The following is a 27,370-nucleotide window of genomic DNA, read 5'->3' as shown; positions in this document are numbered from 1 at the left end:
GTGGCCGGCCCACGTGCTGCCGTGCGCTGCACCCCAAAACAGAAGAAATCTAAAAGAAGCAAATGAAAATTCTAGAGTTGAAGAGTTCGATCTCTGAAATAAAAGATCCCACAGAGAGACTGCACAGCCGAGACAGGAGAAGAGATCGGGCTCTCCGAGTCAGACGGCTGGAGGTGGTCCCACTCGGGAGCAAGGACGAAAAAGGCACAGAGTGGGGAGAGCCTCGGGGCCCAGTGGGACAGTGTGGAAAGGTCTGATGTGTGTGTCAACGGGACCAGAGGGGAGGCGAGTGGGGACGGGGTGGGGAAAAATCTGAGAAAGTCATGGTCCCAAATGTCCCCAGTTTGGCGAAAGACATAAACTCATAGATTTGAGAAACCCTTCAGGCCAGATTTCTGTTGGATCAGTTTCTATGGATCAGTCTTCCGGGGATCTTGGAGCAGGTCTGAGCAGAACTGAGGGTCCAGGGCAAGAAGTGGGGCTGGGGAAGGGCCCGGGCTTGGCTGGGACCATGGGGGACAGCCGGCAGAGGGTTACGCCAAGCCCCTCGGGTCAAGCTGACTGTACTGAGGGCCGTGCCCACCGGGCAGGGCTGCTGAGCGAAGGTGGGGCTCAGCTCGTGGGGACCCTATGCGACAAACCCGTTCCCTGGACTCCAGCCGTGACAGGCACGGGAGCCAGCAGGGAGAAGGCGGCAGGACAGCCGTCCCCGCCGGAGTCACACGGCCCATCACTTGGGATGTGGGGAAGGCCGCAGAACCACAGGGACCCTGTGACTCTGCTTCCCAGGAGGAGCGTCCCCTGCCCTGGAGGCTGGACGGACCGGAAACGGCGTTCTTCTCCAGGGTTTAAGCTGATCTCGGCCTGGGGGCTGGGTGGAGCTTGGGACACCCAGCCTGAGCAGCGGGTCCTCCGGAAAAGCCGTGGGCACTAGGATCTGAAGCCGCTTGACTTCGGGGCGGGGCCACGGACAGGCGACAGGGCTCGTGAGCAGATACTCTGTAGGGGCAAGTTCAGGTCTTAGCGACCTTTACATCTTCCGGTGAGAATTCCAGTAAGGCCATTTTCTCCGAGGACACCTTCTGCGCAGATACCGGGTGGGCAGGGTCCCAGGGTGCTGTGAAGGGAGCCCGTGGGCACTCGTGTGGGCTGCCGTGGCCCTGCGGTCTCCGCTGTCAGGGTGTTCCTAGCGCCCGCCCCCGAAGCCGGGACTTCGTCACGGGCCGTTCCCCGGGCGCTGAGCAGCAGGAAACGCCGGCAACTGGTGACTCCGTGCGGATGTGGCCTTGCAGGAGGACAAAGCAGTCCCTGAGGTGGGAAGACCACAGGCCAGCCGCCGGCCCGGGAGCCCGGCACAGGCGCAAGGTCCTGAGAGAAGCTGGACTGATGGATGTGGGCAGACGGCGCCGTCGGGACACTCCTCACGGCCATGGCTCTTGTGTCCCCCACCTCCCGCCATCCGCGCCAGATGCAGGAGCATCGGCGGCGAGGGCACAGCCTGCAGGGCGCGCGGGCTGGGAGCTGCCCCCGAGGCCTCGCCCTGAGGCCCGCCTGAGAGCTGGGGCCCCCCTGGGAGCCGCTCCTTCCCGGCTTCTGCTCCCAAGGACCTCAGCAAGCTGTCCTCACTTTATGCCTCTGGACTTGGCTTCCCCGTGATAAGAGGATCATCAGGTCCCTTCTGGGATGTTGTAAAATGAAAGTCAGGATCTCACAGGGACGTGGGTCACGAGCCTCTGCCCCCAGCCGGATGAGAACAAAAGCGGAGATGTCACTTATGTTCTGTATTTTCAGTTTTCTGGTCCGGCCAACAGGAAGGAGGGATATGAGGATAGCGGGCGTGGGTGCCCTGGGGTCTGCATGCCTCAGGCGTCCTGCTCCCATGCACATGGGCCCGGGCACAAAATTTGGGTGGAAGATGTGAGGACATAGAGAGCATGTGGAGGTAGGACAGGCTTTCTGGGCCATCTCCTCTGGCCAGAGCCCCCCAGCCGGCAAGCGCACATCACAACTCCTTCCCGCCTTGGGCATCCATGCACACATCCTGGACAAGGTAACTCAACCTGGGTCAGCAAAGCCAGGGGCACAGGGCACACGTGCTGGCCTCGCTGGGCCCAGGGTGGGGGCACTCCTAGATGTGGCCTCTGTGCAGAGAATCCAGGGAGTGAGCGTAGCGAGGCTGCGGGGTATGCGAAATCAATTCGTTTCCTATAAACCAGCAACGAAGGCACGAATTTGAAATTTAAACACAATGCCAGGGCGCCTGGGTGGCTCAGTGGGTTAAGCCGCTGCCTTCGGCTCAGGTCATGATCTCAGGGTCCTGGGATCGAGTCCCGCATCAGGCTCTCTGCTCAGCGGGGAGCCTGCTTCCCTCTCTCTCTCTCTGCCTGCCCCTCTGCCTACTTGTGATCTCTGTCTGTCAAATAAATAAATAAAAAATCTAAAAAAAAAAAAATTAAAAAAATAAATAAATAAAACACAATGCCATTTATATCAGCACCCAAACCAAACAAAAAATTTAAAAAAAAAAAAAACACCTTAGGTATGAATCTTACAGAATACGTCCAAGACCCACATGAGGAAAATTTCTAGACTTGGATGAAGACTTCCAGTAAAGCCTGCATCTACGTGCACCAAACAGAGTCCAGTCCACACGCACAGATAGGAACACCCGGCAGGGTCAAGACGTGAGTTCCTCCCGCAGGACCATGAACTCAGTAAAGAGCTCCAGCGGGCGATTGCATCACACGGACAAGCGAGAGACCCAGCTAGCACGGCTAGCACAGCACCGCAGGAGATCAAAGTCCAGGACGACACTCGCCGACTTGGAGACTCACATACACCGCAGTCACGGAGTCGGCGCGGGGTGCTGGCGGAAGGACAGAGCTGCCAAGACAGACCCGCAGGAGCACGGTCCCCACCTCGCACAGAGGAGCGAAGACCGTCTCCCCGCGAGCTGTGCGGGAACCGCGGGGCGCGCGGCAGGAGGAGCGGGACACAGACCTCACAGCCCTCAGGGCGTGGGCCTCCGCGTGCGGGCCTCGGTGGCAAATGCGGGGTCGTAAACCTCCTAGAAGACGGAGTAAGGGGAGACGCGGCGGGCCCCGGTTTGGTGGTGGCGTTTGAGACGCAGCACCAGCGGCGCGACCCGTGAGAGGCGCAGCAGAGGAAGTGCGGCTCGCGGACCGTCTGACCGCCTGGTCCCCGGGAGACAGAGACGAGGGAGCGAGGAGACGGGCGCGGGCCGGAGACACCTGCTGAGACACACACGAAGAGCTCGAAACTCAGTGAGAAGAGAGACGCCCGACTGAAAAGTGGGCGACAGATCGGCAGACACGTCAGCCAAGAAGGTGCGCGGCTGGAAGGTGGGCTCTGAGAGGATGCTCCGGGTCGTCCCTCATCGGGACCTGCAGGTCAAAACAACAAGGCACTACTCTGCGTCTGCCGACATGGCTAAAGCCCCAAACACTGCCAGTGCCAGATGCCGGCCCGGGCGTGCAGCTGCGGGGGCGGGCGGGAACGCAGAACCGGCGGCCACTTTGGAGGACAGCTCCGTGGCTTGCTACAAAACTAAACCTACCCTTACCGTGCGACCCAACAACCACACTCCTTGGCATTCACACAAAGGCTCTGAAACCTTATGCCCACACAAGAACCTGCAAACGGACGTCTGAGCAGCTCTGTTCACAAGGGCCAGACCTCGGGAGCAACCAAGACCTTCTTCAGTGCGTGAAGGACGAACAAGTCTGCGACCTACAGACAGTATCATTCAGGCCCGGAGGAGTGAGCTATCGGGACAGGAAAGTCCACGGATGAATGTTCAACGCATGTTACAACGTCAAAGAAGTCAGTCTGCATTCTGGACGCCCGTACAGCAGGACCCCAGGTCTGTGGCGTTCCGGAAAAGGCAACACTACAGAGGCAGCAGAAAGACCCGTGGTGCCGGGGGCTGGGGTGGGGGGGAGCGACAGTGGAGCCGAGGGGACTTCTGGGCACTGAAAATACTCAGTACGTCCGTGTTCTGCCCTTGTCCGGCCCTACAGGCTACACAACACACGCCGAGAGCAGGCCCACGGGCAAACTACGGGAAGCGACGAAGGATCGATACTGGCTCCTCAGCGGCGGCACACGCGTCGCGGCAGCACGGACAGGAGACAGACTCCCGGGGGGGCGAGGGCGGGCGAGGGGCCCCCCTGCGCCGTCTGGTCACTGACTGTGTAAGTTCACAGCTTCACTGGAAACATCGAGTCTCGTAATACTTGAAAGTCAGCGTTGCTGACGCTGTGGTGGGTGCTCCTGGGGGCGTGGCGACACCGTGATGTGGCCTTAGGAGGCCAGGCCCCGGACGGGCGATAGCGTGTTAAGGATGAGGAGTGGGAGGTGGGGAGGCCGGGAAACGGGAACCAGGCGGGAAGCGCCGCAGTTTTCCGCCAGCTGCTCCGCCATCCGTCCTGGTTCTTCTGGACTCACACACTGCAGGTGCCGCGAGTGGCGTGGGCAGGGGCATGCGTGGACGTGAGCGCAGCTGGGCTGGAAGCCCCACCTCGGGGACCAGCGGCATGGGAGCAAGGCCGCAACCCCCCCGCCCCCTCCGCCCCCGCCTCGGTGGAGAGCTGCTGCTCTCTCGTGAGGGGTGTGAGGGGTCCAGTGAGTCCTTCTCTGCAGGAGAAGTCGGCCCCCTGCACCGCAGCTGTGCACCCCGACCCACCAGGCGTGTTGGACACTGTGCCCACTGAGTCCCCTGGACATGCCACCTGTACCCCCCCCCCACCCGCCACCGGGATGGAGGCCCAGCACCCCCCAAACAGCCTGACATGTGTCCCTCCCAGGACAGGAGCTCCGTGGGAGGTGACAAGGCCTCCGTGGAGGCTGTGACCCGCAAGCCCTAGCCAGGGCACAGCAGGCCTCCCACATGGCGGCCGCACGCTTCCTCCGTGGGCTCTGGCGGGGCCAGTGCCCAGGGCTCTGTGCAGCTGAGCGCCCACCCAGCTCAGGCTGCGGAGACATGCAGACCCTGCCCTGCTCCCTCTGATGCAGGCAGAGGCACTTACAAGGGAGGACAGCCTTGGTTCTGGAAAAGCAGACAATTCATCTGAACTGCCCACAGTCAGGCCTCGGTGGCTCCGTGGATTTAGGCAGAATCTAGCTAAACGTGGCCCCGTGGGCTGATGCAGTGGCCGGCCGAAGGACGGCTCTCGGGTGCCTCTCCCTCAGCTGGCAGCTGCCCAGGGTCAGCCGGCGTCCCCCCTGCCCTCTCCTGAGCAGACACGGCCATGCCAGTCGTCGTGCTTGGCTCCGGGTCGGCCCCAGGCCGGGAGGGTTGGAAGGCGCAGGGTGGGCTCACTAGCGAGCCAGCGCCCGGCTCAGGAAGGCCATCAGCTCTGCGGGGAGAGTCCCAGACACACTCGGCTCACTGACACTGCAATGAGCCTTCAGGGCCTCAGAATACCAGGATTCTAAGCAGAAAGCCAGCGGGAGGTTCCGTGGGGTCAGCTGCCCCTGAGGGCAAGGTGTGGGCCTCAGGGGAGAGGCAAGTGCAGAGACATAGCCCCTTGGTCTCCACCCCCTGTGCCCCTGGAGGGTGCCCGGGCCGGTGTGGGGGTGGGAAGAGGGTCCCCAGGGCACTGGGCCTGGGATCAGCACTCCCCACCCTGACCTGTGCTCGAGGCTCCGAGCAGTGACTCTGGTCGGCGGAAGAACCTGTCCCGTCCCTGGGCGTCAGCCACGTGTGCCCATCCTGCCTCTGCTGACGCGCTGCGGGTCCCTCCGGGAGCAGGCGGTGGGCCTCAACATTCCCCTCTCAGGCCTCGGGGACCCAAGAAATTGGGTGCTGGGCAAGGCCAGGGCTGCGGGAGCCTCAAGCCATCAGAACATTCACGTCATCGTTGAGTTAATGAGGGAAGGGTTTTGACAACAGAGGCTTATTCTCCACACCGGGGGCCTTCTCGGAAACTTGAAACGGTCTTCCTTCTCCAGTTGATCCCCAGCAAGGTAAGCTCTGGGTGGGGGAGGTGTTTGGGGAAGGGCTGAGCTCAAACCCACCGCAGGCCAGCAGAGGGTCACAGTGCCTGGGCCACACCTGCGCCCCCGAGCGCCCGCCTGAGCTCCGCTGCTCGCTGACCATATTTCTTAAATGATGGTTGGACGACCCCCACCCAAACCCCAGCAACACTGTGCCGGAGGCGGCCAGGACACAGCAGCCCTGGGGCAGGAAGGAAAGGGACACCAGGGGCCAAGGTTTGCGGCACAGCCGTGCGGGGCCAACAGCCGGCCGGCCACAGGCTGGTCCCCCCGGGCCTGGCCGAGTCCACAGGACGCCCCTACAGCTGAAGACCCAGTGGGTAAAAGCCAGCCCCACCAGGACAAGGCCACAAGATCGCTCCACCAAGGCGCGGGGCTGCAGGGATCCGCCGTGTGTGCCGAGGGCCACTGTCTCTGGCCACGGAGGGACACGGGCCCCCAGAGCCACGTGGGGGTCCTCGCTCTCCACCCTCAGCCTTCAACCCACGGACCCGGAGCAGCTGTCAGGCTGTCTGGTCTCGGCGGTTTTCACCCGGCTGTTGTTACCTGACCCTCTGTTGCGACCGGGCACCGCGCAGGGTGAGCACCATGTCCACGGGACGTCCCCCCGCACCTTTAAAGCAACCCGCATGCATCCGTGCATCTGCTTACGTCCACCCTCGTCCCTCCCACAGAGCTGAGGTCGCAGGGCACGTGCCTGCTGAGGGGACCGGGGCCGGCCCCTCGCAAGGTCGCTTCGGGTCCCTCGGAGGCGGCACCAGAGCAGACAGGTGCCCCGGGGCAGGAGGCCCTGGAATGGCTCGTGCATGTGAGATGCGGCCGACCTCCAGAAGCCCGGCCATCCCACCCCGGCGGCCTCATGCGTGGCTCCCAGCCCCAGCCTCACCGCCGGAAGCTCTGAGTCAGGGGTGTTGCGCCCGCGCACGGGGGCTAAGATGCACTGAGCCGCGCTGGTCTCCCCTGGCCCCTCAGCTGCCCGAGAGCAGCTGAGGCCAAGGGCTCGCCCACTCCCCACTCCCAGGGACACGGGGGGCCGGTCTCCGTCCTCATCCTCAGCTGAAGGAGCAGAAGGATGGTCTGTGGCCACGGGACATGGAGCAGGGCGGCCCCCACCCCCCACACTGCCGGCACTGTCACAGACGCCAGGTGCCTTCTGGGGAATCTGGCCACTGAGTCGCCTCCCTGTGGAGGGGGGCTGCGGCTGCCTGGCCCCACTGGGGGCCCCCCTATTCCCAGGCCTGCTCTGGGGGCCTGCCTGGGGCTCCTGCTGGCTTCTGGAGCTGGAAGGGTCTCTGCGACCCCAGGACACCACTTCTGCTCCGTCCCGCAGCTCCAGGCTCCCCCGAGGCCTGCCCCCTTGGGAGCCCGGCGGCTCCTGCAGGGTTTGGGCAGGGAGCCTCCCCTGAGGGTCTGTGTGCAGGGTTTGACGGTGAGCGTAGAGTCCCTCCCCTGGGCCCGTGTGTGGGGGTGATGATAACTCGATCGTTCACCCCATGTCCCCAGAGCGCCTGCCGGTCCCGCCCTCCCTGAGCCTCCACAGGGGCTGCTGGTGCTGCAGAGGCTCCTGGGGGTACCTCGGGACCCCAGGAAGCTGCAGGCCTTGTAGCCAGCAGCCGCGTGGGGAAGAGATTTCAGACTTTCAGCCACAGGCGGCACAGCCTCACAGCTCAGAGGAGCCAGGGCGGCGTGCACACGACACCGCTCGCGGGCAAGGGGCACGGTGCTCCCGTGGGGCCCCCCTCCGGCGGGCGGCCCTGTTCCGGCCCACGTCAGGCCAGCGGGCTGGAGGTGACCTGCGCCGAGGCCCCAGCGTGTGGGGGCTGCCTTCTGAGGGGGCCCAGGTGCCCTGCTCCCCAGCAGCCAGGCTTGTTAAGTCCCAGAAGGGACAGAAGCCCCGGGAGCCGGCGATGTCCCCCCCGTGTTGTTCCACAGGCTGTCGGCACCAGGCGTTTCCAAGTCCCCGTTCTGCCTGAGCAGAAGACGTCCCTGCCGAGACCTCAGGGGCAGCGTGGACTTTAGCATGATCGCTCGGCAGGTGGTGAGTTCACGGAGGCTTCCTGATTCACCCAGGAAAGGGAGGAATGGGACCAGCCCTCCTCACGCTGCCCTGCACCCTTCCTCCTGAGCACGGGGCTGTCCCTGCCCCCAGGCGGGCGGTCCGGGCGGCGACCTCCCAGGGTGCCTCCCAGAGCCAGGATCCCACCCCGGTGCCCAAACAGAGGGACCTACTGGGTGAGAGGACTTGGTTCAACCCCCCACCCCGAAAGTGCACAGCTGCCAGCAAGCCCCCAGCCCCCACCGTCAGCCCTGGCCATCCCCCATCGCAGACCGGTGGCCCAAGCCCCGATGGAGGCCCCCTGGGCTGGAGCCCCCGCCTGGACCACCTCCCCCAACCCCTCCTGCTCGGGCTGGCCCCCTCCCTTCCCATGTGGCTCATCTCAACTGTGCCCCAGACGGGGAGCCTACACCCAGGCTGGTCTGACTCCTCGGCCTGGACTCTGACCCCCGTGTCCAGCAAACCGTGGGGCTCTCAGTTCCTTCTAGAACTGATGAATGAACACTTGGGTTGTAGATGTGGACTTGAGACACAACCAGCTCCACGGAGAGGCCGGGGTGAGGCCGAGGCCGCAGCCAGACCCCTGACCCGCCCGGGGCCTCTTGGCTGACCTGGAGCGTGCCCAGCACGAACAACCGTCGTCAGCCCAGTGGGTGGCGCGTGGCAGGCAGGGTAGGCCCGGCAAGTGGCTGAGCGCACTCTGCCTCTTTGCCCCTCACCTGCCTGGCGGTCGCGTGCCCCCTGGGATGCCAGGGCCACGAGAGCCCGACCACAGTGGCCCGGCGAGACCTTCTAGTGCACAGCTGTCTCATCTCACGGACACTCGGAGGGGAAGGCCTTTCATCCCTGAGGTGATCTTAACCTCCGATCAGCTCCTGGAGCCCTAGAGCACACACAGACGGTGTCTGACTCATTTGTTCCAAACGGGTTTAAGGGAAGAACCTTACACAATGAGAGGGACTGTGCCGGCATTACAATGCCCCCATTACAATGCTCAGCTCGTGGGGGGACAGGTCCGAGTCGCCCTCATCCTCCCTGGAATCTGGTCCCTCTTAGGGCAGCCATGCACACCTGCGTCCAGAAACCTCCGTGGCCCCTCTTCCCTGTGATGCACGTGACTGGTCGCCCCTGTGACCGCACCTCCCCCACCCCCACTGGCCGACACCCCCCAGGCTGCTCCTAAGACAAACCCATACATGCCCACCTCAGAGACTTTCCACTGGCTGTTCCACTCCTGAGATGCTTTGCCCTTACCCACCGGGCTCATTCCCCTCTGCACTATCCTCCGTCCCTCATTTGTTGTCCTGTAGCACAGAGCGCCACGGATCCTGTGGTGTGACCTCGCCGGCTGCCCCCCCCCCCAGGGAACCTGCACACGTCTGTGGCACCTGTGTCCCATGGCACCTGCACTTGCCCCATGGCATCCGTATGTGTCCCGTGGCACCTGTGCCCCACAGCATCTGCATTTGTCCTGTGGCACCTGTGCTTGTCCTGTGGCACCTGCATCCCATGTCACCCCATTTGCCCCTTAGCACCTGCGTCCTATGGCCCAGAGCAGCCCTGGCGGTGACGATTGTGAAGTGGGCACAGAACTGGGGAGCACTTCCCAGCAGCCGGAGAGGCAGCTGCTACAAGCCAGGCACGGGAGACTGCATTAATCAGTACAGCAGACCAGTCACGCCCCATGGTCCCTGCGCTGATGGCACTGACCTTCCTGGGACCCAAGTTCCCAGGCTCAGCACAGGAGCATGGGAGCTGGCAGCCACGCGGAGAGGTGCCTGAGTCCCCAGAGCTGGCGTGCTGTGACCTGGTGGATTTGTGGTGTGCTGTTCCAGGAGGCATGACTCGGGGGGAATGAATCGGCCGCAGGTTTCAGCCAGAGGTGGGGCGTGCTTGAGGCCGGGGCTGTCGGGGGTGAGCGCAGCTTCTCCTGGGGACACAGCCCGCCCGGGGGAGCACCATGTGGGGTGAGGTTCTCCCCACCCTTAGCCCCGACGACGTACCCTGGGTGCTCTGGGCGGGCGCTGGCCTTGCTTGGCCACAGGCCGCCCCCCGCCGCGTGTGCTATCTGGGTGCGGCGCTCCCAGGAGGCTCTGCGGCAGCTTGGAGGAAGAACGCAGGTGAGGAGCGTCTTCCCAGACCCAGAGCTTGGGAGGTGTGGGTGAAGCTTAGGAGAAGCAGGCCTGCAGGGCCGCACTCATCTCCAACACACCTGTCCATGCCGCTTGGCACAGGGCAGGCCGGGGGCCGGGCAGGGTGGGCACGGCACGAACCAGACATGGCCCCTGCCTTCACGGGGCTGACCTCAGGTCCTCGGGAGCAGGGGGCGGGGGGTTTACCTGATGTAAAGTGGAGCCTAGGGGAGCCACACAGGGAGGGGCCGTGCCAGTGCAGTGGGAGGCCACCATGCAACCCCAGGGCTGTCCTGCTCCCCGGTCCTGACTGTCCTTGGGACTCTGCTGCCCCCACAAGCCCCTCTGCCATTTCCCCCTTCACTTCTGGTCTCCTGCTCCAGCCCAGAGGCCCGTGGAGCTCAGCATCTCCTGGTCCCAACAGGCTCTGCAGGCAGGGCTGGGGTGGGCAGGGGCTGCTGCAGCTCCTGGGCTCACGCAGCACCCCTGCTCTGCTGGCCTGAGCAGAGAGAGGAGACACAAGACAAAGGCGTGGAGGAGAGATAGGGAAAGGGGTGAGCGGTAAGTAGGGTCAGGCAGGGGTTCTGGGGCGCAGGAAGGTGGGGCACTAGGACCCAAGACCGGGAGCTCAGACCCAGCGCCTGAGAGTGGCCCTCATCCGGGAGCCAAGGAGCCCTCCCACAGGGAAAAGGGGTACATGCTGAGGCAGGGCGGGTGATGGAGAGACCCTGGTCAGTCCCGTCGCTCGCTTGTGAGTGCCTCCCTCCCGTGGACAGCTCTGGGGAAAACCCGCTGCCGGACGGACTCCAGACGCCAGGGAAACGCGTGGACGGGAACCCTAACTGCAGGCACCCCTAGCTTAGTCCCCGGCTGGGGCCTGGGGGGTGTGGCAGGGACATTTCCCGCCAACCCACAGGGACACAGAGGAACCCGCAGCCCGTTCCTTGAGGGGCAAGAACTGGCGGCGGTGGGGGGTGTCCTGACGCGTCTACCAGGAGACAAAATGTAGGGCTGAGTGCAGGCCAGGCCGGGAAGGCACAGAGACGGGCCTCAGGCGACCGCGGTCCCAGAGCTCCGTGTGTAGCCCCCAGAGGCTGACCTGGGTCCAGACCCTGAGCGGTGGCTTGGAGCCTTGGGAGTATCGCCAGGGCTCTCTTGGCTTACAGGAAGTTGGCCCAGGCAAAGCCTTCCGGGAGTCCCTTCCCCGAGCAGGCTGGTCCTGGAGGCTATCGGTCCTCCCAACCTTAGCCCCTCTTTCCTGGGGACATTTCAGTGTGATAGCGTAGCTCCCAATGCCTACGGAGCGTGGCACGGCCTGTGGCTCATCCCCCACAGGCTTTCCCGTACACATTCAGCAAGGTAGAGGCTCTGGGAAGGAGCCTTGGTTCTAGGCTCTGTATGTTGTGTCCTAACTCCAGGCCCACTGATTGCATCTGTCCTGCCAGGACTGGGGTCCACGAGGACCCACTGACTCATCCACCCCTAGGAGGATGGGGCCCACTGGGGACTCCTGCTGCTCACACTGTCCTTCTAGGTCATCTTCTTCCAGACGCCCTGCTGCCTTCTTTCGAGGGGAGGGAGGGAGATTCAGGCCAAGAACACAGGGGAGCGTGGCGGACGGCGCCCAGGAAAGAGCAGACGGGGTGAGGCTGAGCGCCTGGTCCTAGGACCAGAGCCCACGAAGTCAAACCCAGAAGCTTCTGGTTTTAACCCCAGGAGGTAAATACCACCCCATGGCTTCCCTCACAGCCTGGGAACGCCCCAAGGCAGATGCCCAGTCCCCACGGCTGAACCTCAGAGAAAAACACAGATTAAGTGAGGGAACCCTGGGGAACACGGAGGGTGTGGGTGGGGTGCTCAGGTGTGTCCCAGGCCACCGGTCCACGCACCTCCGTCACCGGCAAAATCACAGTGATGGGGAGGGTTTGGGAAGCAATAAGACCCAGGATCCCAGGGCCGGGAGGCTCGAGGGCCTGGACTGAAAAGCCAGCAGCCGGCATGGCACAGGCAGGCTCCCAGGTCTGCCCGCCGTCCGGAGAGTGACAGGGGGAGGCCCTTCCCTTGGAGGCACAGCGTGGGCCAGAGGTACCACAGGTACCACACACCTGCTCCTGCCACCAGGCACTCTTCCCCCAAGACCACAGATGACGGCGGCCTGCAAAGCCCCAAGGGCACCGCGGGAGGGGCCAGGAGAGACCACCGGCCACCACCTCTGAGCTTCTGGCCTTCCAAGCCAGACCGGCCCAGCAGCCACTGGGGCCCTCCCGGGGTGTTTCCTCCCGGTTTGAGTGGCTGGGGGGGTGAGCCTGGGCTGCCCCCTTTCCCAAGAGAGACCATGGTGGACGCAGCACAGACTCTGAGGCTCAGAGAGTGAAGCTGCCGCCGGCCAGCGGGCCCACGTCGGGGGTGCCCTTGCCTCCAGCCCGGCAGCGCCATGAGCTCCACTTCCGAGGCACGTCCCTAGACCGGGGTCTTACCGGCCCGCCCACACCGACGCGGCCCTGCACCCTGGCCTTCACAGCTGCCGCCATCCTGTTCAGGCCTATCCCTATGGCTCAGGCTTCCTCCCTGGCAGGACCTCAACCCCCTCACCCTCCCTTCTCAGAAGTCTCCTCCAGATCCGACCCAGTGTCCACCTCCCACCCTGGACCCACTGGGGTGCCGGCTGGACACCTGTGTCCCGAAAGCCCCTGCATAGTGCCGGGGGAGCCGTCCACCTAGAACGGCCCCTCCTGACCCTTCTCTGCCCTGCCACCAAGACAACAGTCCAAGAGCCCACGTCTGTTCAAGCCCCTCCCCTTGGTGACCCCTGGGGAGAGACCAAAGGCCTGGTTTGGCCTCCTCGGGCCTCCAATCTCCCTCTTCCCCCAGAAGCACTATCTGGGTAGCCCTGCCGCTGCTGAGCTCCATCTCCAGAAGCTGCCCCAGCCCCAGGCCCAGCCCCAGGGAGGCCTCCACCCGGTGCTCCACAGCCTCACGACCTCAGCACGGCCAGTGTGGGCTGCTGAGCCTGCTGCTGGCCCAGCCCTTGGTCGCCGGGGAAGGTCCAAGGAGAGACAACACGATGAAGGGGAGATAGCCCAGCCTGGCCCAAGGCCCCAGGGGCCCCGGGGTGGGCAGCTGCGGGCTCAGGGGCCCCCAGGGTCCAGAGGAAGGAAGTACACCCCCCTCAGGGGCAGGAGCTATCCCACTGCAGAAGCCCCCACCTCTGGCCCAGAAGGAGGGCTCCCTGGCCTTCGGAATTTCCTAAAGATTCAGTAGCAGGCAGCGGGCCTCTGGAGGCCCAGATGCTCACGATTCGTCCTTTGCTGAGCCCCACAGGGTCTTAGGGGCTGGGGGCCCACGGGTTCAGCAGCCACACCTCTTTCTCGCCTGTGCAAAGGTACAGCTAGCAGCCGTGAGCCCAGACTCCTGGGCCAACTGGCTGGTGGCCATGGCCCTGCCCTCTGGCCTTTCTCTGCCCTGACTGCTTGCGGTAAGAAGCTGCCTCATCACATCAGTGGGACTCAGGGCTTTGTCCCAGGGTCCCCAGCAGGCTACACGTGGCTGGAAGAAACCTGACGTCCGCAGCTCGAGCCGGGATGTGGGCTAAAAGGAACCCTTGACGCCGCTGCTCGACATTTGGCAAGTGCTCGGAAATGGACAGAAACCCACTGTCGCTCTGCTCCTGCACCTTGAGAACAAAATAGCCTAAAAGGGACCAAAAAGCTTCAGGAGCAGGAACCCTGGACAGTGGGGTCCAGAGGGAGCGTGCCAGGGTCCACGCCCTCCCGTCATGCCTGCGTGGACCGCAGGGCCCTGGGGCCTCCAGGCTCCCCCAGGTGCAGGAGAAGGTGGGGGAGTGCTCTAGGGGCTCAGGAGAAGGAGCTAGGCTTGGCTGCACAGGGAGGGGCCTGGGAACCAGGTCCGTGGGGTAGGGAAGGGGAGGAGCCCAGGCAGTGGGGAAGCCCCAGGGGTAACCGCTGACCAGGTTAGATCTCCTCTGGTCACTTTGGGGAACAGAGGGTCCTGGGGGTGGGGATAGGGCGGAGCTCCAGCCTCCAAGATCTGGGCAGGACTGCAGGCAGCCGCTGAGGTGAGGGGAGTGCTTAGTTGTTGGAGCTCTTGGTCTGTGGGGCTGAGCAAGAGTCGGGGGTCTGGCTGGTCGGGTAAGGTTTGGTGTGGTTTAGGGGCTCCAGAAGGCTGAGAGATGGCAGTGCGTCCCCTCGGGTCAGCCGAGGGGCCGTGGGGAAGGGGCCAGACCAGAAGGGGGTGAGGAGCTGCAAAGGGCAGGTGTGGCGTGTGGCCTGAGGCCGCGCACAGAGCCACCAGGAGGACCTGTGCAGGGCGGGCATGGCGGATTCTGGGTTCCAGGGAATGGCAGGCAGGGGGCGAGCCTGAGGGGGAGGCTGGGAGTGGGCTGGGCCTGGGGTGAGTCCTGGCTTACTTTTTCAGATGGGGAGACTGCGTCCCTCTGAGGTGCTGCCTGTCCCCACGTGAGACCACAATGCCACCACAGCAAGAACCTCCACATACAGGACAGGACAGTGAGGGCAGAACTCAGCCCAGGGCAGGGGAGCTCTGCAGCGGGAGCTGGGTCAGCTCTGGGGGTCTGCCCTCAGGGTCTTCTTCATGTTGTCCTGAGAACCCCCCAGAGTCTCCACCAAAACTTGACTCTTGTCCCTTCAAGGGGGGTCAGCAATCCCAGACAGGGCAGGGGACGCGGACAAGGAGCTCATGCCGCGAGCCTTCTTCGATGTGTCCGGGTGAGAACATGGCTCTGGGCTTGCCCCAAGCAGGACACAGAGCTGACTGGAGCACACGGCCACCCCACCCTGCAGAAGGGGCCCTCAGGACAGGTCCAGGCACCGGAGACTTTCAAGGACGTGGCTCCTCTGGGTGAGTAACAAACTCAGGGACAGGCAAGAACTCGGGCCAGTGCACCCGCCTTCCCGCAGACTCTCCTCCCCTCAGGGCCTCCTGGCTGGGGGGCGTGCTTGTGACTGTCACTGGAATTTCAGGTGCCAGTCTCCATGTCTGGGTGCTGGGGCAGGACTAGGAGAAGCCCCAGCTCGCAAAGAAAGCCCACGTCTGCATTACAAAGCCAGGGTACTCCACGTCCCAGGTGCCGACCCCCAGAGACCTGGGCGTCCACCCTGCAAATGTCCTCCAGGCGGTTTCACAGGAAACAGAAGGCGGAGGAGGACCGAAGCCCCGCCCCCCGCCCCAGAAACAGGTCGGTTCCAAAACCAGGTCGCTCCAGTGTGAGTGTGTGGACAGAGCTCGCAGAGCCCCATGGTGGGGCTGGACCTGTCCCGTAGGTGACCAGCAGAAAGTGGTCAGTGTCAGTCACCTCCCACGGCAGATGTGTTCGGAAGAGACACAGCGCGAAACCTCACGTGGGTGCTGGAGTTTTACTCTTATCAAGATCCCAGAAAGCCCAGTGAGGACAGAGTGCGGAGACCAGGCAGCCGGGGTGGGAGAGAGGAAGGGGAGAGGGGTGGTGAGCGCACTCAGGAATCAGAACGCAGAAATGAGAGCGACCTCCAGGGACGGAGGCCACAGAGCAGGGCACAGAGCAGGCGGTGCTGAACGGGACACAAGCTAACCAGGTACCCAAAACCCCAGGCCCCCACATCTCTGTAGGTTCCCCCCCAGAGCCTGACCCTCCTGTCCTGCTGAACACGAGGTGCTCCCGCCTCCCGGTTCCCAACTCCCTGCCTCCTGCCCTTCCCTGGGGGGGGGTCACACCCCTCCCCGCCCTCCCCCCCCCCCAGCTCCACCTAGTAAGTCCCACAGGCTATCACCCTTTCACAGCCTCCAGGAAGACCCTCCCTGGTGGGCCAACATGTCACAGCTTCGGTCCTCCTAAGCTCTCAAGAAGGCTGACCTTCCCATCACCTTGCCCCGGAGTCACCTGTGGTTCCTACTTGCTGGCTCACTGGAGCAGGTGAAGAAAAATCCCACAGACCAGGATTTTTAAAAGAGAAACTGTCAACGGAAAAAATCGCTCCTATACATGGTGTTTTACTGGGTTTAATCTTGAGTCCAAAGGCTTTCTTTCTGCCCTGGGAGCCAACTGGCACTGCAGCCCTGGACGGCAAGAGCCGCCCTTTCTCCCCACATCAAACAGCCCCACAAGCCGCAGACAGCACAGGGGCCTGGGGATGCCCCAGGGCAGGAGCAGCTCCGAGGTCTGCAGGCCTGGAAGCGGCAGAAGGGAGCCCCACACGAAACCCAGGAGCCTGGCCGCGCGGGGCTCCGGAGGCTGCGCCCCGCCGGCGGGGACCGTGTCACCCTCGGCAACCGCCACAGCGGCTCCGGGCCCGGCCAGGCTCGCAGTCCGCGCCTCGCCCTGCCTGACCCGAAGGCCTGGCTCCCGGGGGGGCTGGCCGCGGGGCGGGGAAGACGGCAGACCCGGCGGAGACCCCGACCCCGGCGAACGCCGGCGTCGCGCTCCGTCCCGGGAGGCAGGCGGGTCCCGCAGTCTCCGCGAACCGGGCGGGGGGGCCAGCCGCAGGGGAAGTCGCGGCGGGGCGACGACCTCGAGACCCATCGAGCCCCGGGCGTCTTACCGATCTTGGCCAAGCTGGCCACGAGGATCCACAGCGCGATGATGTACGGGTCCTGGACATGGAGCCACTCGAAGGTGACCACCTGGAAACCCTGGCTGTGTCCGTGCGCGCTGCCAGGCCCCTCCTCGACGCCCCGCACCCGCGGCAGCGCGCAGAGCGCCGGCAGCAGCGCCAGCAGCAGCCCCCGACCGGGGCCCGCAGCCCCGCGCCCCGACATCGCCGCCCGCGCTCAGCAGCCTGTTGGGACGCGCATGGCGTGTGGGTCCTGCTGCGCTCGGCGGGACGCGCTGCGCCCGATCGGTCGGACGTGCGGGGCCGTGAGCGCTGGCGTCGGGCGGCGCGCGTCCCGGCGCGCTCCGGGTGCGGGCTGCTGTCCCGGTCCCCGCCCGCCGGGTGGCCTTTAATCCGGCTGCCCCCTCCCGCCCCGGGGCGTGGCCTTCCCGCCCCCGCTGCGCGCACCCGAGCGCGGACTCCGGCGCACGCCCTCGGCACGCCCGCCCGGCCTGCACACGCCCACCCCCGGCCGCCGGTCGCCCTGACCTCGCCTCCCGGCGTCCGCGATCGGTGCCGTCCACCTCCCTCCCCCACCGGCCCGCCGGGTGCTGGAGGCGGGGCTGGAGGGCGCAGGCCCGGAGGTCTGCGAAGCCGCGCGGCGAAGCGAGGATGCGCAACCGCCTCGCTAGGAGCGGACGGCAGCGCCCGGGGCCCGGGGCCCCGCCGGCTTGGCTGGCGGAGGGTGGGCTCCCGGGGCCTCGGGCGCCCCTCAGTGGCCTTCGCTCAGCTCCCGAGTTGCCTGGGACAGCTTGCCCCAAGCCGAGGCTTATCCGTAGACACTGGATGGGGCTGGCCGACCCTGCTGGAGCCCTAGGGGACGTCCAGGAGGGGGCCAGCCCGAGAGCCTGCAGCCATGTCTCCAACACAGATCTGCATTCCTAACAGGATGAAACAGCTTGTCCGAAAGCAGGTTCTTTCCCTCCAGACCAGGGGCGGTGCGGATCCAAGGCGTTCTTCCCTTCCCCATGCATCGTGGCCCCTGTTCCTCCCCCAAGGGACAGGACACCCTGCCCTTGGAGCCCGCTGTGAGCGCGGGAGTGGGGTGCTCCTTCCACCCCAGGGCTCGGCCGCCCTTGAAGCCCGAGCAGGATGTCCACCATAACCCTTCCTGCCCACACGGTACCCCACGATGGCTCACCCGGACACCGCAGACGTCAGGAGGCAAGTGCCCCCGTTGGTCCCCTCCCTAGCCCAGGCAGCTCCCTCTCCCGCTCAGCAGGTCCAGCGAGCGTGGGGCCGCCGCAAAGCCCTCTCGCCTTCACCTTCGTCCTCTCCACTTGCCCTGCCCAGCTCGGCTCTCGGGAAGGTCCAGTCCCCCCAGGATGCAGGTCCCTCTCTGACCTCCGAGCTGCCCTCCTGGGGACCTGTGCCGCTGCACCCCTGTCCTTCCCAAGGTCTTTGTCCCACAGCGGATGTCTCGGCTCGCAGGTGTGACGCGGAGCCCCCCTCCCTCCCTCCCGGCTCTTCCCCTCCATATCTTCTGACCGGCCCCCCCTCGGTTCCATGATTGTGCAGTCCGTGGAACGTCTGTTCCATGAGTGAGGGGCTCATGGCTGCGTCCCCCTTCCTGAAATGGCACCTGGCACACAGGGACACTCAGGGAAAGTTGGTCGGGTGGATGGACAGAGGCCAGGCAGGCAGGTAGGGGGGCAAGTGGGCGGCTGGACAGACGGAGGCATCTCCGGGAATCAGAAAGCATGTCAGGGTGCCAGGAGCTGAGCCGGACGGCTTCATTGCTTGCGTTCTGTCCCCCGTTTGCTGCTGGTGGGGGTGCTCCTCGGTAATGGAGTAGGGAGTCCGTTGAGATCCTGCCCAGCAGAGTGAGCTGGCTGGGTGGCTGGCACTGAATGTCCGGGCGACCTTTTGGGAGGGTGCTCTAGAGGGCGTCAGTCCTCCCTGGGTGTCCTTGGTGGACTGTCCAGATGGAAGGGGCTCTGCGGGGTCCCAGGATCCCTGGTCGAGGGAGGAGGGCTGGCGTGAGCCGAACACAGCGTCCGACCCTAGGGGCTGGGACTGCCTGCCAGGGTGGCCTTGTGTGGCCCATGAAGGGCTGGGGACTGGCTTCCCACTCAGCTGTGTCTCCGTTTCTCTCCCAGCAGTGTTCTCAGCCTCCTGCCCCGGACGTGCTGTCAGCGGGACGAGACTCCCCCAGCCCAGACACATGTCTCCGTTCTTCCCTCACTGTTGCTGAGTGACGCCTTTAGGAAGAACGTCCTCTTGGACGACGGTGGCCTTGCATTGCACAGGAAGGTCCAGTTCCCACGGGAGCGGCGTGTGCCGTGATGCCCAAAGACCCTCCGGTCACTCCACCGTCTTGGATCTTTACCAAGAGCTTGTCCCAAGAGCTTGTGCCCTTTCTCCCTGGAGGGGCTGCTTCTGAGGCCCAGGGAGTGTTCAAGGGGTGGGGGAGCTGAGCATCGCCGCGCGGGCGCAGGAGTTGGGTCCGGAGGCTGGGCCTGGCGATCGGTCCCAGGCGGTGCATGGCAGAGGCCGCAGGAAGGTCCCGGGGACCAGGGACAGGGATGCCCACTGCGGAGTCAGGAGCGAGGCTCTGAAATGGTGCCGGCTCGTGGGACTTCCTGGCAGGGTTTGTGGGCGAGTGGCGGATGAGCGCACCTGGGCTCCCGAGACGCTTGGGGCCCGACGGTGCCTCTGTGGGGGGCTTCCCTAACCCGCGGAAGTCGGCTCAGGGGTGTGGGACACCGCGCCCCCAACACCCACCCCTGGATGACCCCCGTCTCCGAAGCGCCCCCACGTGGGCAGGGGCCGCAGGCTGGGTGGGCAGCCCCACGTCTCCCTGACTGAGTCCTGGCTTCGGTCGGGGCTGCCGCAGCCCCGCCCCGGGCCGTCCACATCCACAGCCACATCCGGCAGAACTCTGCCCGACACCCCTCAGGGGTGTGCTGGGCACCGCTCACGCCCCCGCGCGGCCGTGGGTACCTGGGGGCCTGGGAGCGGGCATGGTGGCGGGCGTCTTTGGACCTGTCCTCAGGACCCCGCGGTGTAGGACGGTCTGATAATGCCTTCACCGGCCCTGCCATCACATGCTGCCTGCCCCTCCCCTCTCCACCCCTCCCCGGGGCCTGGGTCACCTGCAGGTTTTCCAGTAGGAACAGCGTCTCAGTCTGCCTGGGCCGCCAGAGCCGGTGCCACCGATGGGGGCTTACAGCGCAGAAGCCTGTCTCCGCACAGTTGGGGCTGGAAGTCCAGGAGCAGGGTTCTGACGGAGTCCAGTTCAGGTGGCTTGTGGGGGCCACTGTGTCCTCGGGGGTCTGTCCTCGGAGCAGGGACGTGGGGAGAGGGAGGGAGAGCTCTCTCAGCCACTTCTTATAGGCCAGCCCCATTCGATCAGGCCTCACCCTTACGACCTCACGAACCTTAATCACCTCCGAGAGACCCTGCCTAGATACTGTCCCAGCCGGGGTTAAGACTGACTTATGAATGGGGGGGGTGCCTAGCACCCAGAAAGGGGCCGTGACCATGGGACATACCGAAAACAGATAAAATAATGCAAGTAACCAGTCCCAAACCCCTGCTCTCTCCTAAGCTTCTGTGAGCAACTGAACTTCAGAGAAATCAGAGAAATGTCACCTCTCATCTGTCACAGTGACTCCTGGTTATGAATTCCACTCCTGTGGTTTAGGAAAACATCTCGTGCACAAACAGACAAAAGTTCTGAACCTGTTTGGGCTTTAGGTGACAGCCCAGGAAGTCTGCTAAGTATTTACTGTAACTTTAAATCTGCCCACACGCCGGGGTACCTGGGCAGCTCAGTGGGTTAAAGCCTCTGCCTTCAGCTCAGGTCATGAGCCCAGGGTTCTAGGGTCAAGCCCTGCATCAGGCTCTCTGCTCATCAGGAAACCTGCCTTCCCCTCTCTCTCTGCCTGCCTCTCTGCCTACTTGTGATCTCTGTCTGTCAAATAAATAAATCTTAAAAAAAAAAATCTGGGGCGCCTGGGTGGCTCAGTGGGTTAAGCCGCTGCCTTCAGCTCAGGTCATGATCCCAGGGTCCTGGGATCGAGTCCCGCATCAGGCTCTCTGCTCAGCAGGGAGCCTGCTTCCCTCTCTCTCTCTCTCTGCCTGCCTCTCTGTCTACTTGTAATCTCTGTCTGTCAAATAAACAAATAAATCTTTAAAAAAAAAAAAAAAAAAAATCTGCCCACACGCCGTCACCCCCACGAACTTACCTTTATACTCAAGGAATCACACCAGCTCTTTGTGAAGAGGGAAGGAGACCCGTGCTATTTCTCTCCAAGCCAGTAATTCTGTACGGGTCCTTCTCCCCGTGTTTGCTGAGCACATACTGCGTGCCTGGTGCTGTTTGCACAGACAGAGCCCCTCTGGGAGCCGGTCACAGCCATCACAATGGCGGATTTACCCTTTCGTAAGTGATGGCTGGATTGAAGTTGCATCTTACAAATCAGAGCCACCACTCTTCTGTGGTTGGCCTGCTGGTGCCTTTGTGGCCCTGGGTGAGCCTAGAGCCTGTGGAAACTAGCACCCAGCCTGCAGGTAAGCAGCGTCTGGGGACCCTGCTGGCTGGGCGCACTGATAGCACACAGTGCCACCCAGCACCCCAGCCCCCACTGGCGTCCCAGATTCCTGTCTCCCCTGGGATGCTAACACCCTGCCAGGGACCCCCCCACCCCGAGCCCAGCACCCCTGCTCCACAACCTGCCCCACACCACTCTGCTTGGCCGGGTCGGAGGTCTAGGCCTGTCCTCCCTGGCTCTTAGGGACACCAGGGGTCTTCCGTGACCGTGGTTCCTGGGACTACTGCAGGATCCCTTCCCCCAACCAACCTGACCATTCCCTGGTCTGCCACCCAGCCCTCTGTCCACTGACCTCACACAGACCCAGGCACATCCTGGTGGTCTTGAACACAGGTGACCCCCTTCGTGGGAGCCCCATCTCCAGGCTCTGCCTCTTCCTCTGCAGGGTCTCAGGCTTCTGCTTCTTTCTGGAAGAGGGAGCCCTACTGTGGACCACACTCCCCGATATCCTCACACCGCCCGTCAGCTGTGACTTAGTGTGTCCCCACAAACAGCCCTGGAGCCCCATGCCGTCTGCAGGGGAGGTCCAAGGCAGACCACTGACCCTGAGCTCCTACAAAAAACCATCCAATGGGTCACAGGCTTGGACCTCCCAGAACCCTGCTCCCGAGGGCCTCCAGCTGCACCGAGAAACCCACCCTGTTCGGGAACACCCCAAACACGAGGCTTCACAGTTGAACCCAGAACTACATAGGGAGGGTAACAGGGGCCCAGCAAGCTGGGGATATTCGGGAAGAAAGGTGGAGTAAATACTGGAAAAGCCACGCCTGCGGCCCTCGGGGGCCAGACCGCAGCACCCTCGGCGATGTGCCCGCAGAGGCGGGGAGATCGAGAATCCGCTCGAGGCAACGCCGGCAAGTCGGAGCGCGCGGACTGGAAGGAAGTGTGTGTCCCGCAGCTGCTCCGCGGCGTCCATAGACGTCAACAGGGACCCGGGTAAGGACAGGGGCATGCACGGGGGAGGGGCAGCAGAGCCGCCCTTCTGGGCATGTGGGATTGTGGCCTGCGCGGGGACCTGCGGACAGATGATTGGAACGAGGGAGAGTTGGGTGAGCAAGGCCACTGGCTTCAAAACCAGCCTTCTGCGGTCAGTTCTCCTTCCCCGCACAGCCACAGACTCGTCCGGAAGCGACAGTGCATTTAGACACACTGTTTACGTAGCATCAGAAACACAGAATACGTAGGGAAAAAATCTAATAAAAGATAGGCAAGGCACAGAAGAATTCTCCAGTGAACACTGGAAATACTAAACTATGAATTTAACTTTTCTAGTAGGTACATGACCATTCCAATTTTCTGTTTCTTTTTGTATCCGTTTTGGTAAATTTTATTTTCAAGGGATTGGCCCATTTCACCTAAAATTTCATGTTTATCAATGTAAAGCTCATCGTGTCCTTCTCGTGTCTGTAGGACTGTGCTGTGATGTTTCTCTCTCTCTCTTTTTTAAGATTTTATTATTTTTTTATTTGAGAGCGAGATAGTGACAGAGGTAGTGAGAGAGAGCCCGAGTGGGGGGAGAGGGAGAAGCAGGCTCCCCGCTGGCCTAGGAGCCTGAGGCGGGACTCGATCCCAGGCCCCGGGCCGAAGGCAGACGCCTCACGGAGCCGCCCAGGCGGCCGTCTCTTTCTGTTCTCACGTTGGCTCGCCTGTTCTCTCACGGATCCGCGTTTCTGGATCCAGTTCCCTTCGTCTTTTCACAAAACCCGACTTTGGTTTTGTTGACTTTCTGTCTCCGATTCACACATTTCTTTATTCTTTCTTTCCTTCCTTGTTTGTATTTTGATGTTCTTTTTCTGGCTTCTTGAACTGGAAGCTCTGGTCATTGATTTTCAGTGTTTCTTTTTTAAGAAGCTGTAAAGTCCCTTCTACAACCACAGCGGTGCCTCTGCTGGTTTTCCTTCTTCACGTCAAAAGACTCCCTGATTTCTGCTGTGATTTCTTCTTTGACGTGAGTCACTCAGGAGCTGCTTCGTTTCCAGACACTTGGGGGTCGCTCCTGTCCCTTGTCGCCAAGATCTTGAAATTCCACACGGATGACGTCAGTCCTCCTAGATCTGTTAAAACCTGCTTCGTGACGTAGCATCTGGGCTTTTGTGGAAAATACCCGACGTGCTCTGGGTGAGAAGGTGTGTTCTGGCTTGTCAGAACTGGGGTCCACGTTTGTCCATTCGGTCAAACTGGTTCGTCGTGTTCTCAGATCTGCTACGTCTGTGCTCATTTCAGCAGTAAAGGGACGCGGCAACGTTGTCATCTCAGCTGGTGGCTTGGTCATTCTCGGCTTGCCAGCTTTTGCTCTCTGTGACTTAAACAGGGTTGGTCTGTCTTCAGCGTGACGGGCTCGTTATCGTGCAGAAGGCCCCTCTGCTCGAAGACTCTTGCCCAGCGTCCGCTCTCACGGTCGCACGGCCGCCCCGGTTTTCCTGTGGTTCACACGGACGAGGTGCGCCTCTCCCCTTCTAACCCTCAGTCGACCCTTCCTTCTGGGTAAGGTGCCGGTTTGTGTTCCGGTCGTCACTTCATGTGCACTTCACGACTTTCCGGGACCGAGGGGGCTTGCCCTCCACCTGCTCAGTCTGCACGTGCGGAGGGGACCCCGTCTGCAAGGGTCCGAGACGAGCCGTGTGCCTGCAGACGCAGACGAAGAAGCGCCGTCACCCTGTGTCTCTCGTGCTCCTTCCCGTGCCCTGGGCCTGCCCACCTCCTGGCGCTGCTTCGCCCCACATCATTGTTCATCCAGGGCTCAGCCGACGCTCCCTGGAGCTTCTCCCACTCGGGTGATCACGCTGCTCTACTCCTTGGGCTCCCCCCAAGGCCCTGTAGCCCCCCGGAGTTCTGTCCCCGCAGGACTCAGAGCCTTTGGATCTGCCTCCTGTGCGGGTTTCCGTCTTCTGGGACACTTGCTCATGGCTCCCCTTCCTCCAAAAGCCCACCCTCTGGGAGGGAGACGCCACCGCTAAGGCAGTGCAGCCATCCCTCCAGCTGGAGCCCGGGGTGCAGAGCTGCTGATGGCCGGGGAGCCCGCCCGGAGAGAGCAGCTGGGAGCGGACCCGGAGCCGGCGGCCGGCTGAGCGAGCCGCCACCTCTCCGTACCTGAGGCCCTCCGCTAGCGCATGGAAAACGCACCCAGGGCTGTGGAGGGAACCCGGGCTCTGAGGCAGGGCTGTGCTCAGAGTGGCCAGAGACCGCAGATCTTATTCTCGGGGCCGTTTGCGCCTGTGAATCCTCGCCCTTCGCTGTGGGAAGCAGGACCTGGGCCCTGTCACCAAGGGGGCCGCCCTCTGAGACCTCTGCACCCGGGCTCTGGGGACATTGCCGAAGAAGGAGGGAGCGGCTCAGCCTGGCGCCTGTGCCCCCCACCCCAGCTCAGATGCTCCCACGCTCTGCTTGCCACACGGGACCAGCCGTCTCCGCTTGGAAGGCTGATGCGGGATGCGCACGCTCCGGACCGCTCCCCTGGCCAGACCCCCGCCTGCCTCGGGCGAGGTCTGATTTTGCAGACAAGCCTCAGTTTCCCCTACGTAGCTGGACCCGTCTGCACCCCGTGCTATGCACCGCTGTGGGTCCCTGTCCCTGAGACGGGCTACCCAGGGGCAGGTAGGCCAACCTGCTCCCCACCCCCCAGGCCTTCCCAACAGGACAGTGCATGGCCAACGCGTCAGCGGGAGGAGTCCACGGGCTCCCCCGAGGCTGCTGGAGCTGGGCCAGGTCCCCGGGGGCCCGACGGCCCCTGCCCTCCCTGCCCAGCCCAGAGCCCCACCTCACCTGGCGATCGATAGCATCAGGCCAGGCCCAGAGCAAACACACAGCCCGAGAGGCTGGAGACAATAGCCGGACAGGGCTGCGTGGGGCCGCTGGGCTTTGTCTGAGGGCCGATACGGTGTGTGCTGAGGGTTTAGGAGGCTCGCAGGCCCGGAGCCCCGTGCTGGCCGCCCGGGGGAAGCACAATGCACATTGTGTTCCTGCAGAGGCTGCCGCTTGCTGCCGAGCCCAGGGCTTTGGGTGCTCTCGGACGAGCCCCATTCACGGGGCTGGACAGAGTCTTGTTAACATGCTCACTCCTGATAGCGTTTCTTCTAAAAGGAATCCAGGGAGATTTCTGCAAAGAATGGCAGTTCTGTTGCTGGGGCTATCGGCAGGACTCCTACGAGCGCACGCGGAAAACGGGCCATTCTCAGGCGCTTGTCCGTTGACTTGCACCCTTCAGTGTAAGCAGTGGCTTCAAGTCTGGTTGGCAAGGTCCAGATTTGGAAAGAACTGGAGGTCTCAGAGCAAGCCCTGGGTTCAAACACCCCAGAGGGTGCCGGGGAGACCCGGGGAGCCTGGAGACTTGTCCTTGTGGGGGCGGGGGCATGAGCCTGCCCCCTCCTGCTGCTGGAGAACGTGCTGGGAAAGCCGGGAGGGCTGGGCACCTGCAGGGGGGCGGGCCCTGGGCAGGGGACTGGAGCCCGGGCTGCCTCTGCCTACGGCGCAAGCTGGGGCTGGGGCGGCAGTGCGTCCCCTGACCCCACTCATGTCTCGTTTCCACATGTTATGCCTCCCTAATGGATGTCCCAGGACAGGGACGGCAGACGCGGGTCTGGCCCTTCAGAAGCACAGCGCAGAGAGCTGTCCTCAGCAAGTACGTGGGTAGGATGGCTAGTGTGTCGCTGCTGCCCCCAGAGGCCTGTCACTAGCCCCAGTGGGACCCTCACGTGGGAAGTATGGCACCAGTGTTCTGTGCCTCTTGCCGTGGGGCCCTGTCCGTGGGTGGCTCGTCGTAAGCCCAAGTCAGGGCCCCACGGGGACTCGAGTGGGTACCGAGGCTTGCTGACCAGCGTCTAAGCTCAGAAGCGCTGACTGTGAGCCCCCAGCTGCCCCCGCCCCCGACGGCTGCTTTGCCAGGCCGCAGAGCACCAGGCCGAGAGCAGAAGTGTGGGCGCAGGGCTCCCCCAGAGAACGACCAGGAGCCTTCGTCCAAGCCAGCAGCATTCACCTGACAGTGGAAAGTTTTCACAGAGAGGAATGTGTGGTAGGGAAGGCGCATTCCTACGAGAGCATTTACACAAATTAGCCTTTCAGATGGGAGTGCTGCTCATGCAAGACCTGGCTGGCACGGAACCGCTTCTGGGGGGACTCTGTGTCCTGGGGCACAGCGTCAAGGTCCCAGCACACGCATGGGCCCCCTCCTGCCCCCGGAGAAGCTGGCTTGCCTCCCTCAGGAGGGCAGAGGAGGAGGAGCTTGCTCCCACCCCGCCAGCGTCTGCTGGGGCTGCCAGGGAAGGGGACTCGCTGTCCTGCTCAGCTCCCTGGGCTCAGTGGCAAGGCTGTAAGCCTATGCCCACTGCCCTGTCTCTGGAACAGGGCTCAACCCGGCCCCCAGGAGGGGGCTGACCCTGCCTGGGGGACTCACTAGTGCCCAGATAGGAGGGGCCCCCAGCCCTGGGAGTACCTCGGTCCCACCTAGACTGCCTCCCCCACCCTGCTACTCACTGGGACCTCCTGGGCCCTGGGAGCCTTTTGAGCCTCCTGGCCCTGGGCAGGCCTGAGCCGGCCCTGGGAGGGAAGGTCTGGACACTGCACGGATAAGTGTCTCTCCCTGTCCTGGGGATGGTCGGGTGAACTCCCTTTGGGGCCTGGGCCCTGTCACCCAGTCCCCCTGACATGGGAGGCACCCCCACCCAGGGGGCCATCCCGTGTTGGTCCAGACTTGCCAGAGCCTACCTGCTTGTTAGGCCCTTGCGAGAAACACCCCAGAACAGAAATAAGCCCCGTGGAGAAGCCCAGCCTGCTGGAAGGAGGGGACCCGAGAGAGGCTGTCCGGTCCCTAAAGACCCAGGCATTTGACTGAAGGGAGCGGTCAGGGAGCATGCACTGGCCCTCTGGCCTCCTTGGGGAAGGGTCAGCGGTCAGGACAGAGCCAGAGGGAGGGCAGTGGCCCACATGGTCATTTCCAGGCCCCCAGACTCCCAGCCTCAGTCCCTCCCCTCTCAGGATGCGCGTTGGATTCCAGAGGACACGGAGGCT

At 63.4% G+C, this 27,370-nt stretch overlaps 1 protein-coding gene across 2 annotated transcripts in view; it reads right to left on the bottom strand.

The window, feature by feature from the left end:
* SLC9A3 (solute carrier family 9 member A3) overlaps positions 1–17,119 on the bottom strand; it is a 42,028-nt gene extending 24,909 nt beyond the window's left edge. For both annotated transcript variants that reach the window (XM_045089427.1, XM_045089429.1), the window contains exon 1: positions 16,761–17,119. In XM_045089427.1, coding sequence (XP_044945362.1) covers positions 16,761–16,977 — 217 coding nt within the window. In that variant the 5' untranslated portion in view covers positions 16,978–17,119. The remainder of the gene's footprint in view (positions 1–16,760) is intronic.
* Positions 17,120–27,370: the final 10,251 nt, after the last annotated feature.

Source organism: Mustela putorius, unplaced genomic scaffold (assembly GCF_011764305.1).
Source record: "Mustela putorius furo isolate JIRA1106 unplaced genomic scaffold, ASM1176430v1.1 tig00000107_pilon_pilon_pilon, whole genome shotgun sequence".
NCBI lineage: Eukaryota > Metazoa > Chordata > Mammalia > Carnivora > Mustelidae > Mustela > Mustela putorius.
Note: the sequence above shows the minus strand (reverse complement) of the source record. Positions and strands in the feature narration are given on the sequence as shown.